General features: G+C 36.6%; 1 protein-coding gene across 3 annotated transcripts in view; it reads right to left on the bottom strand.

The window, feature by feature from the left end:
• The window catches only part of MYBPC3 (myosin binding protein C3), a 62,708-nt gene that overhangs the window by 12,311 nt on the left and 37,531 nt on the right, over positions 1-12,866 (bottom strand). For all 3 annotated transcript variants that reach the window (XM_009807849.2, XM_059819982.1, XM_059819980.1), the window contains 5 exons: positions 10,671-10,859; positions 8,443-8,577; positions 7,064-7,231; positions 5,618-5,706; positions 336-531 (listed from right to left, as the gene is read on the bottom strand). In XM_009807849.2, coding sequence (XP_009806151.2) covers positions 336-531; positions 5,618-5,706; positions 7,064-7,231; positions 8,443-8,577; positions 10,671-10,859 — 777 coding nt within the window. The remainder of the gene's footprint in view (positions 1-335; positions 532-5,617; positions 5,707-7,063; positions 7,232-8,442; positions 8,578-10,670; positions 10,860-12,866) is intronic.

The following is a 12,866-nucleotide window of genomic DNA, read 5'->3' on the forward strand; positions in this document are numbered from 1 at the left end:
CTTACAAAAGGATATTTGTATTCTGAAACTAGACCTGGATTAAAAAACTGACTGGATAAAATCATGCAAGAAAAAAAATCCTCCAAGAGCTATGGGACACACAGATAATCCCTTTCCCTCTGAAAGTCTCTAGGACACAGATCATTTCAAGCTGAGAAAATTTACTAGGAAAATAAAGTGACATGCTAGCCCTGCTCTGAGCTTTGTCCTGGTCATCTGCTATCAACCATTGTCAGAGAAGGGATTCTGAGGTGGTTGGATCTTCTGATTGCCTCAGTATGGCCACTATTTTGTTTTGTATGATATGCTTAATTTCGATGTCGTCAGGTTCTTACCTATGATTTGCATTGTTATTGCAACTTTATCAGTCATGTTTTCTATCTGAAGAGTGACTTCGTATGCTCCTGAGTGATGAAGCTCTGCCTTTCTGATAAAAAGGATTGTGTCCATGTTGCTGTTCCGAATTCCCACATCTTTGGAGTCTAGACTTTGACCATCTTTCATCCAAATGATTTTGGGTCTTGGTTTACCCTGAAGAGAGAAAAAAAGATTATTTCTTTTTTTTAGGCTGTAATAGATTTCCATTTTTCCTTTTTCTGGTTTTTAGTGATCTATAAGTCTAGCAGGCCTAATTTAATATGCAGAGTTCAGTTAGTAAACTCTCTAAATACTTTCCAATTTCTGTTTTCTTGCAGATAAATATTTGCTCCCATCTGTGTGGTTTAGTGGTGCTGTGCCCTGAGGATGCTGTTTAGTTATAGTTAGAGACTGAAATTATATTGAGAACAAATCCAGAAAAAATATACTTGTGCTGGCCTGGTACTCTTTCTCAGGCATCTGTGAAGCCAACAGTTGATCTGGCTGGCTCTGATTATTATTATTATTAAATAACAGCAGTCTTTAATATCTGAGGAGTTTGTTAGCTTTTTTCCCCCTTCTCCTCCCTTTGTTACAACATTTGATTTTCTATCCCCAGGCATTTTTAAGATCTTTTGAAAAATTGTTATAATCTTGAAGTCTTGGGATGTGAAACTTACTGTATGATTCTTTCTAATTGCAAAAATTGTTTTGGTGACCGTCAACTTAAGCAGTCAGTCTTGCTACACCCGTGGAAGATGATGTTGTGGAATCGGTAAGATAACTGTGGTTTGCATCACTATCACTCAGCCATTTCCAGGAAACCTGGTAGATAATATTTAGTTCTTCAAAAGTTGTTTGAGTACTACTTCCACAGTACAGGTCCAAACCAAGAATCCCAAGAAAACAGAAAAGGGCCATGCCATATTTATTAACTGTATTTATAGTCAATCTAGCAGAAAATAACTCGGTGTGTTTTTTTAAGTTTCTCCCAGATTAACATGGTCAAACAGTGCAGCACAGGGCCACGTGAATGCCAGGAGTAGCTCAAATGGGTGGGGAGGGAAAGTGAGACCATCCAGGCCAGCAGTCAGATCTGCTTAGGCTGCCCTGGAACTTGAAGTGTGAGGCACTGAAATTAGGGCACATGCTGCTCTCTGCCTGTAGTAAACAGCAGAGAAAGCACCTCTAGGTGGCACCTCAATTCACTGGGTGTCTGGGACATACTCTGTAAGACTGTATCTTTTTCCTTAGGCTACAGAGCGAGATTAGGATACTCAGAATCTTTGTTTAAGTGCCTAAAGGTAGGCAGAATAAAAATAAATCTTTGTGCTTTGCTGCATCTTTGTTTGAGGTTTGTCTGGTATTTTCTCAGGAAGTCTGTGCAGCATCATTTTGTTTTTCTGTGGTATTGGAAAAAAAACTTCTTTTATAAGAGTTAGGTCAAGATTAATCCAAAATTACACTTAAAGAACTCCTAAAACACCGAGAAATTTCTATTCTTTAATAGGTGCTCTTTTCTCTGGCATCTAAATCATCAGATGTATTGTAATTGATTTTTACATCAGGGCTGATAATAAACCTTGAATGAGCAATATTTTTGGATCTTCCATTTTCCCCATCTGGTAACTGATTTTCATACTGCTTTCTGCCAAGGAGTATAGTCACCTCAGGCCTGCAGCTCTGAAATATTAGATACAGATTATTTTGTCCAGTTCTAGTGTACCTCACTCACCCTGTTAGAGGAGACATGGCTTCCCTTCTTCAGCTGGAAGGTATAGTAGAAATTCTTGTACAAGTAAAAGGATGTGGGGTTGGGGTTTTTATCCACATCCATGTCTGATTATTGGTGAAGTTGACTTGACAAAAATTGACTTTATTTTACTTTCCACATATATGTATATTTTAAAACGATATGAAGATTCTCCTTGAAAATTTTGGCTAGGGGAATGCTTTCAAAATAAAAAAAAATCTACTTAAAATTGTATAATTATATGGAAATTTTATTTAAACTTCTAATTTGTTAAGACAAATACTTGGCTAGGTTTTCAGACTGATTACAATATTTAATAGTTCTTGATTTGATTGAGTAATGAGGTGAATTGAGGATCTGGCTCTACATAGCTTGGCAAAAATGGGCATGAGAAACCATAGCATTATATTTATCATAAGAAATAACTTGACTATAAATCAAGCTTTGCTACTGCTGTTGTTCTAGTGTGGTTGATCAGATATTTTCACTCACAGCACCTCCTTTTTTGATGTGCTATGAGTGCCAGTGAAAGATTGCAAGTGTTCAAAGTGTTGGTTTTCATATACTCCTATATTTATAGACTGTGAAAAGCATAAACAGTTAGAAAACATGTTCCTAATACATACCTCAGAGGATTGGATTTCTGCAATGTGTAATAGGTAATCTGAGAGAGAGGAATGAGTGACAGGGTGGGTAAATAGCACACCAGAGATACTTCAGGAGTTGACTGCCAGGGAGGAACGAATTTAAGTGCTTTTAAGATGTTTATGTTCACACATATGTGATGGGCGAGAAGACTGCTCAGTAATACTGTGAATTTTATCCACTAATAGCACATAATATCCATTCAATCATGTGCCCATGTAGTTAATTTTGAAACAAGAATGTGTTGATTCCGTTCCTTTCAGCAGAATGTCCCACCTGCTTAATGCACTCAACAGAAAAAGGGTTAGTAATAATATTGTACTTGTTCTTTTTCTGTACGTTTTAATCTAAAGATTTGAATAGATCTGCAAATAGTGTTTAGCCCAGGATAACTTGACAAGGTATTTAATAGAATTTCGGTGTTAAATGACACGGTAGTGACCACAGAAGTCACTGGCATGGTTGCACAGAAACGGTAAATAGTAGAAGACACTAACTTACACTTTAGTTAGATAATAATCTGCCCGCTTGTGTTTCCTAGCTCACGGTTCACAGTAATTCCAGTATTTATGTATTTTCTCCTATATCCTTTTTTAATTTGAAGATTGCAATCATACCTACTTAAAGTCTTTTTCTTCAATAGAAATGGTCAGTGATTTAAAATTTTTCAAAATGTGAAGTGAAACATTCTTTTTGCTTTGCTTTTTTTGAAAGATCCCCAGTTTTTGTATATTCTAAATAGCTTTTGCAGTATTAAGAATTGTAGCTATAGCTGCAATTCAACACTATTACAAATTTAATTCACTCAAAAAATACCTCTTGAATTAAAATCCTCTGGTTTTGTTCTCAGCCTAAAATTTGGGGTTGATTGATAGACTTCTGGCATTTTTTGTTAGCCTCACCTTTTAGGAGACAAGAGTTTATACCAACACGTGATTAGTCTGTTAGTCAGCTACTCAAATAACTTCTGAATCCATTGCTTCATTTCAGCTGGATTTGACAGTGCACTAGAAATCTCTTAAGATTAGCTTAGTACAGTTTTGTGAAAACTGATGACAGGGTGAAATACCGAAACCTCAGTTAGTGTCCCCACTGAGGAAAAGTCAGGAAAGACTTGGTCTTTATCCGTTTTGTTTGGCAACAGCTGAATGATCAGGCAGGATAAGTGAGGTTCTGGATTAATTGCTGCATGTACTTTCTCTGGCCTGGGGAACTGAGGACATGTCAGCTAGGACTACCTAAGGCAGTAGGGAAAAGAACTGGCAAATCTCTGGGAATATTGTGATGAGGCTGCTCTAAGCAAAAGAGGTGGGTTATTATGCTGGGAAGATAGTGATATAGGGGACATAAGGCACAAATCTATAAAATGCCAAATTTTATCAGTTCCTCTGCTTATGGGACAGCTTGTCAATTTTGTGCAAACTTTCTTCAACTCAGACATCAAAGCAGCAAAAATATCTTTATTTAATTTAATTTATTTAAGAGTTACGTAACTCAGAAATATCAGATGTAAAATCTTGAATTTTGCATGTGGCTAGACCTCAGTGAAGAGACCATTTTAGCAATTTTGGAGATAAGCAACATGAAAGAAAAAATAGGCATGTGATTATGTTGAAGTAGTGCAAGCAGGCAATTCAAGGCAGTTACTCCATGTATCCGTTTGCAGCTGTTTACTGATTAGATATATATTTGTGAAAAAGCAACTTTTTGTGTAACACAGTAACCACAGGGCAAGACATGTATATTTTATTTTACATAGGTTTGGGGTGGGTTTTTGTTTGTTTTCCCCGCTGCTACTTCCCAGACAAAAGACTATAGGTTGTGTGTGTGTATATGGTTTCCCTTGCTGAAAAAATATTTTGTGCATTTCCAGCATCTTTTACATAAGAATTTAAAAACTCTTTATTAATAACAGTGATTACATTTTCATAAAGTCAGCTCTGGACAGCAGAGAAATTTTATTTCCTTCAAATTATGAGGACTGGATTAAATGATATATCTATTACTACTGAGGATATCTCGGTCAGAGCCAGAATCTGCAATTTACAATTTCTTTTTCTAAGTCTCGCCTGGAAAACCTTTTCCTTTCACATGCTAATTCTTGCACTGTATTGATATTATAGTCTTGCATCTGAAAGAATGCACATGGTGTTTTACAAATAGTCATTATAGTTGCTTATACAGCTGTAGAAAATGCAAAGACAGGGTAACTTGTTAGGTCAGTCTGTGTGCATATACTGGCAATTTTGTGCATGCCATAGCGGCATGTATAGTTACATGCATGCACTCTTGATAATCCTTGGCATGCTGCATTTTTTTTTTTTTTTTTTTTTTTTTACACCTTGAGCTCATGCACAATAATACCCAAGCTATTCTTTGTCTACACACAGATTCTATATAGGGCCAAGTGTGATATTCTGTTTATGTACAAACTCTAATTTTTGTAGTTAGCCTTTCAGAAATGAACATACACACTTTAGGCAAAGAAGTTCCCCAGTAACATCATGTACCTTGGCTCCAGAAGAGTAGTTGGTTGAATTCTTATGCTTTTGCATACTTCTCTCTTTAAGATGCATCCTATGGTCAGTAAGCAAGAACAGGCTTGCACTTATAGCACTTACTTTTTCTTTTTCCCCAAAAGGAGGGATTATGGAAGAAACTGTGACTGTAAAAAAATTGTGACTGAAATAAGAGTGAATTTTTTTGCCTCTCCTTTCTTTAATGTTTGAGAGGGTTTTTTAAATCACCAGCCATGCTTTATGTAATACTGCTTACGCGGTGAAGCAATGGGAACTTGCGTAAGGAAACTACTGTAGATAAGTAACAATAAATAACCATGACAAAATAGAAACTGATACGTACCTGAAAAGGGATCACAATGTTGATTGTCTCGCCCACTTTCTTCACCAGAGTCTGTCTGAGATGGCGTGGCAACCAGATTTTGGGACGCTCTGCAGTTAAGCATTAGTGCATTAAATACAAACTTTTGATAATTTGAAGTATTACTTATAGCACAAATAAGACAAAACACCAAAGAAGCTTGCATACTTGTGAGCATGAGAGAATTGTGCAAACACTGTTTATTACAGTTAGGGAGTACTTAATTCTCTAAGTACTTTCAAATGTATTTGGCTACTGGATACAAATTTAGTAGCAAATCTCAGTTATATATTTACCACTGAGCAGGTTTCAATGACAGCAGGACTTGTGGAACTGTGTTGCATCTGAAATGCCGAATTTGGGTGACTTCGGTTGGATGTGAGCCTACTATGCGGACTTTGTTTCTTTTGAAGAATGGTATCAGTTCAGTAGAAGGGATGGGACAAAGGGTGTGTTGGAGTAAAAGAGTCATTATAGACTGTGATTAATCTATTGCTATATTGATACTACAGCTCCTTGTAAATTGCCATTTGGAGATATTTATGGACGTAGTCAGGAAATAGAGCAATCAATGGATTTCCTTTACCTTTCTACAGTCATTCAATTACAGTTCTTTGAGGTGGAAGGAATGGAGTCTTATTGTAGCAGCTTACCTTTCACTAACAAAAAGAGAACCTTAGCGCATGTTCTTTCATCTAGTCCCTGCTTTCCTCTACCTCACTGGAAAGCTTTTTATGTTCTCCATGTGTTCCTTATTCTTTTCCTAGTAATTTACAGAAAGAATTTCTTAACATACAGTTGGAGTATCTGCCTTCATCTCCATTTGTTTTTGAGATGCATTACAACTTCGTTTCATTTACATGGAGTCATTTTACTGTCAGTGAGACTCTGGCAGACACTTCATGTGAGTCAAGGTTGAGGAATCCACTATTAGCAGCTCTTGATATCTTTTGGACTCCAGTCAAATGAATTATAATCTACTGCTGTTGGGTGATACATAGGGTGTTAATTAATAACCTAGGACAATCAAGTACAGATAACAGCTTTTATTTAAATAGATCTCCTGCTACAGCCAATTCGGTCATTTTGCAGTAATAGAACAGCTTTTCCAGCAAAGAGCTAAATATTATAAAATATGTCTCTTAAACATTGAAAGTGCCATTACAAGAGGCGAAATGTCCGTATTTTGAAAGTAAGAAATGGGATTTTGTTTTAAGAGCTATGCTTTAGAAATACAAGGCCTGGACAGTATAGTAATGTTCCCAGAATCAGAAGATATTGGGTGCCCAGTCAAAGTGAAAGAGCTCTTTGGGTGTTACACTCAGAAGAAGGCAGAGGCTTGTCAGTCCCAGAGATTTTCTGCATGTGTACATAGAATTTTGACCAGAGGAAACAGATGAATAAGATTTATTTAGTCTAAATACTCACGCAGGATCTCTTGAACAGTAACGGGCTCTTTGATTATTGCTGCTCCACTCTCACCAGCCAAGTTTATAGCCTTTATACGGAAATGAAGTTTGTCCCCTGTGACCAGGTCTTTAATCAGTGCAGATGTCCGCTCAGTTAGTCCAGGAAGAGCTGGAATCCATTCTGTAGCTGCAAGTACAGCATTTGCATATTGTAATGATATGTTAATTTTCCAAACTGATGCCTTGTCTACAATTGAAAGTAAATTTGTATTAAGGTAAAATGAATTTAACAGGCAATACCACACTTAAAAGGGAATAAACTAAGCTGGAAAAAGAACTCTGGATCTAGAAGATGTGTTTACACATGGAGTTAAGGAATGTATACACTTAATTTATTCAAAATAGCTAAGAGTAAGGGAATCATCTTTGGGTAGTTCCTTTTGCAGTCTGTTTTATAGAGCTTAGAGCTGTGGGGTGTCTCTACATTTGTTTTCATTAGCAAGAAGTGTGGGGGGACAGAATTTTGGAAATATTTTTATCAAGAAAGTGAAGCCTTAATTTAAATTTTCTTGGAATAAGTATATCTCCTGTGGGTGTCCAGACAGATTGGTGAGAGCCAAATATGCTGAAAACCATAACAGAGCACATAACTGTTGGAATTTATTATTAGCTTCTCAATTGACATGGTAGAACAGAATTCTTAGGGCTTCCTTAATTATTCTAGTGACACAGAAGTACGACTGATAAAATCATTCTTCTATGACTGACATAGGGATTCTGGTAATTCCATGATGATATCTCTTTTAAAGACTATAAATTATTGCTGGATAAATTATACCCTGTAAAAACCCTAGTTTAGGTTATGGCAACTGAGCTTAGTGTCAGAGAAAGTTTCATGATTGAAGTGATTATAAATTTGTTATTTGACTTTTATGACATAAATGTAACATCACAGTAAATTTGAGTGTTGTAGATATGGTGCAGTTATACTCTTTATTATCAGACCACAAGTATTAAATGAGATAAGGTAACAGTTACTTGAAAGTTTGACTGATGTTATTGCAGTCATGTTATTATATTGGTTTTAAGGAATATGCAATTTGTGAATGCTACAAAAGTATAGTAGTGATTATAGAACAGCACTGGTGTTACTTTTCTGTATTATAGTTTATGGTGATTGTGAAGATGACATTATGGTTGATGTGATTTTGCTGGTTTTACAGTCATGTTGTGGTAAGTCTGGCAGTGATGACTGGCAAGGATGTTAGTCTTAGATTAGAGTTCAAATGTAATGATACTAGATATGGTTAATTTATTGGGATATTGCAGTGAAGCTATTGCAATTTTAGTATTTTAATAATGTTCGGTTGCTGCTGCCTAGTACTCGTGCTTACTTACATCCATCTTTACAGTATTCCACAATATAGCCATCTAATCCCCCTGCTCCAATCCGCTCAGGGGGTCTCCACTTCAAAGCAACAGTGCTGTCAGAAACATCTTCCACTGTAAAGTGGGTTGGTTCACTTGGAGGAGCTATAAGGAAATACATAGAAGTAAATTCTGAGAAATAGCAATGTAACTGTGAGAATTCAAAGGCTATAGAAGGAGCAGTTAGCAGCTGAATTATATACCACTATCTGTTTTAATAAAATAAATTTAGCTGAAGCTCAGTTGTAGAATGTAACACCTAATACTTCATTTAATAGAGGTGCAGCATAAAGTCCCTCTAATAGGGAAAGGAACAAGGGGTTAAGATAGTAGTTCCTATTCACATATGCTCCTTTATGAGTAAAACCTGATGGAAAAAAAGAAGAGTTGTGGAAGGGAGTCAAATTGTCAGCAGAAGTCTGCAGAAAAGTTTAGAAATAAAAATGCATACAATTTGTATGCCATACTTACACCCTGGTTGTAATTAGACAAAATTCACATAGTCAGAGGACCACATTCCTCAGTGGCTAAATTTGACTTCACTCATTTTCCTCTAACAGTGGAGAAAATGACTGAAAGTTATGACTACATGTTTAGAGAAACACTAGTTCTCATTTGCACATTTGTAATAGAGACATGCCTGAGAAAAATATTTTGGGACTGAAAAATTTTCACATCAGTTAGATATAGCTATTTCACATCTTTTCAGAACAGGAGTGTCATGGCTTTTAAATCCATAGTTCAGAAAGACTACTAGCTAAATTCAGTCTTCTTAAGCATGACTGTTGTCTACTAATTAAAAAACATTCAAGAAAAACCCTTACTGGAGAATCCCAAGTACACACAAATGCTACTGTGAAATCATCGATTCCAAAAAGCAAACAGAAAGATAACTCTTTCAGAATAACATTTAGGGTGCTGGAACCTAAAATTTAGTATACATGGCATAAATTCATGTTAAAGCAATTTGTTTGGCATACTCTGTGTACATATATTATAAACTGAACATCTTTTGAATATACATAACAGATTTTACATCTTAGAAATATTTCATATATAAAATAAGGTAAATACAGGTTTATAAATTGTGCAACTGATTGAAATTGATCTTAGTTCCCAATGTTATTGTAAAAAAAACCAAAACAAAACAAAACAACCCAAAAAACAACCAACAAAAGAAAAACAAAACAAAAACCACCCGGTTTCCTTTCTGTAGCTGTGTCAAAATTTTTCATATTCAAATGGCAGCAAGGTCTGTGAACTGCACACAGGAGGCAAAGGCAGTTTGGGAACATACACAACCACACAGTACACAATCAAAACCCCAAACCTCTTCTCTGAAGCAGTAAGTGTGAACTTTATCCTTAATCAAGTAAAACTCTGCCTATCCCATGAAACCTTTGGACCTTTTTTTTTAGTGGCTCCGCTTGATGGTTTTCGTTTGCCCTCTTCTGTTGCAGACCAGCCGTTGTGTGTTTGAAATCCAGAATTAAGAGACCCTTCTTGTAGTTCATCCTTTCCTTCTGACCCCTTCACTGCATCATCTGCTTTTACATTATCTCCTTCAGCAGGCTGTCCCCCTTCGCTGATATTTGTAGATTTAGCAACTCTAGTCATTTTAATCTCCAGCTATTTGTATTTTTTGTGGGTCTTCTTTCTAAAGCTCTTAGCAGGCAGGCTTCCTGAGGACTCCTTCAGTTCGCTCCTTGCTCAGGGACTGCAGGAGACACTGCACTGCTGTGTTGGGAAGGATTATTTATAGAAAATCATTCCTCAAATATTTTCTTAATCAGCTATCCTTTTAGTTGTGGAGAGGGCCAGGATTAAGGGAGTACTGGGTGGGATACTGTGATATTTGCACCCATAAGGGAATGGGGGAAGCTGAGAGGGACAGGGAAATTTCTGTCAATTAGTTCTTCTCCTTTCCAGATCCAGCTTGACTCTCACACTTCTAATTATAACAACTAAAAATTCATCAGCAATTTCATGAAACTGGAACCCCTGTGCTTCTCAGAAAGGGGAATGAGAGATAGAGAAGAGGAAGATTACAAAGGAAATTAGATATAGAATATAGAGATAGTTGATAGCATCTTTCCTAACACATTCTTTTTAGGTGTAAGGGCAGTTGAAGAGAAGAGATGAAAATTGTCCTGTCTTGGTTTCGTCCTAGAAACAATATAGAGTGTGGTAAAACTCACCAATTGGCATGAAGGGTTGCGAGGCAGGGCTTGGCCGGGACATGCCAATAGAATTCACAGCATAAATCCGCATCTCATAGACTACTCCTTCAATCATTCTCTTGGCTTCATAGGTTAGGTCTTTTAAAAGGTCAAAGTTCAGTCTCATCCATCGATAGCTCTTCTTCTTCTTTCTCTCTAAAATATAGCCTGGAAGAGATAGCTCTTATGATGTAAAAGAACTGCAAATTATTATCTCACATGCAGGAAAAAAAGAAAATCACCTTCCCCTCCCCTCACCCCAATGGCATAAAAGAGCCAAATTTGATTCAGAATTATTGCCTATAACTGAATTGTGTGAAGCTTTGGTATTTTCTTCCAGTGTCCTTTTGTATTACTTTTCTTCTATCTGACATTCTTACCTCAACAATTATGCTTTTCAGCGTAGAAGTTATTTAGACTTGCCTATGTCTGGTATTAGGCTTTAAGCACATTTTGCATGCTATACACTACTAAAAGGTATTTAGATGTATGCAAAATAGAGATACCAGCAGAGCTAGTTTAAATGGTAAATCCTTTCTGGTGAGAATGAAGTCATTCACTCCTAATGGCAGAGAAATGCATGAGACACAGCAGTTCAACAGAAGGCACTTCCAGTGAAGGAGGAATTGCCTTGAAATGTGTAAGATGAGACATAGAGTTAAAAAAATTAATTTCTTTCTTATATTCTGCTGCAATTCACTAATCTTGACTAACAGCATGAATCCCAATGCAAAAAATTAGCTGGAAGAACAGTTTGACGCTTCCCTTTATTGTTTGTTGTTTTTTTTTTTTTTAAATGATTTATCAAAGAACTTATGTTAGCTCTCTGTGTCCATTGCGAAGTGGTAGAATTGCAGAGTGCTCCCCAGACAGTGCAGATCCTGGCTCTGCTTCAGCCCTATAGTGGAATGTGAATCCTGGCCACACACCATTTTTCTTGTTCTGATTCCCTTGGGAAGGAAAGTGAACCTGTATGATTACAGAGAGCCAAGAGAGCTGGACGCACTGCAGAGCAAACCTGTAGTGTAGCTTAGATGTAGTCCGTATAGCCAGAATCCAGGTCTTTAGTACATCTCCCTCGCCCCCTCAACATCCACAGCCTTTCCCACTCTACCATGCTGTTTTTCAGAATGGCTAAATCAGGCTGGGTTATCAGTTTAAAAGATAAACTTCTCATTTCCCAAAACTGGGAGTGGAATCTATGATTCTTGATCCTTAATGTGGAGAATGGTTGTATATCACATTGGAAATGTTTGTATAAATTATTTTTGAGTGACCTGCTACGAAGGAGTTATCAACTGTTTCCTTCCATCTAGCTTTATCAAATTTCTGCTGCTTCTCTATGTTGCAGATGGTATGCCTGGATGTGATGCATGTAGACTTCTTTGAAACAGATTTTGTTTGAAAGCTATTAATCTTTTAACTACGGAGTGAATAATCTAATCAGAAAATACACTGAATAGTGATTTACACATACCATGTGTTTGTACGTATTGTATGTCTGTTACAGGTTGCATCATCACTTCTAATGTATAAAGCTACTCCTGGCATGCTTGTTTTCAGTAGCTTTTAAATAGGGTTAAATGCTGTAAGCAAAGAACCTGTGGTTCCTTTGACATGTTCCTGCTTTTTTTCTCTCTTCACTGAGGTCTGAGTTTCAGCAACTCAGTTTCGGTTTTTCTGCTATTTTAGATATGCATACTTTCCTTTCCAGAACTGAGACACTTCTTCACTGTGGTATACTAGAATTGCAATTAAAAAAAAAAAAAAAAAAAACAACCAACCAAACCACAAAAACGTAAAAAAGGAGGTAAAAAGACAATACTGGTACTATTGGTGACATTTGGTAAAGCAGATGCACAGAATGTATGATAGATAAAGATACTGCTTTGGTAATATAAAATATACATGAGACCTCGCGAAAGGTTTGCATAGCAGTGAAGATGGGGTGTGATTTTTTTATTTTTATTTTTTTTTCCTTTTCTATATCTGTTGGATATAGGTAATAAAGACTGTAGTAGCTTGCCTACAATGCTATCTGTAACAGTATGAAGACAGATAAGAATGCATATGTCTCTTTCCCCTGCCTTAACTTGCTTTTAAAGCTTTGTTTGAATGGATAGTGCTGCATCTTGGTGCTTTTTTTCCCCAGGTGTTTTATTCTAGCTCTATTAG

The sequence above is a fragment of the Gavia stellata genome, chromosome 7 (assembly GCF_030936135.1).
Source record: "Gavia stellata isolate bGavSte3 chromosome 7, bGavSte3.hap2, whole genome shotgun sequence".
Lineage (NCBI taxonomy): Eukaryota > Metazoa > Chordata > Aves > Gaviiformes > Gaviidae > Gavia > Gavia stellata.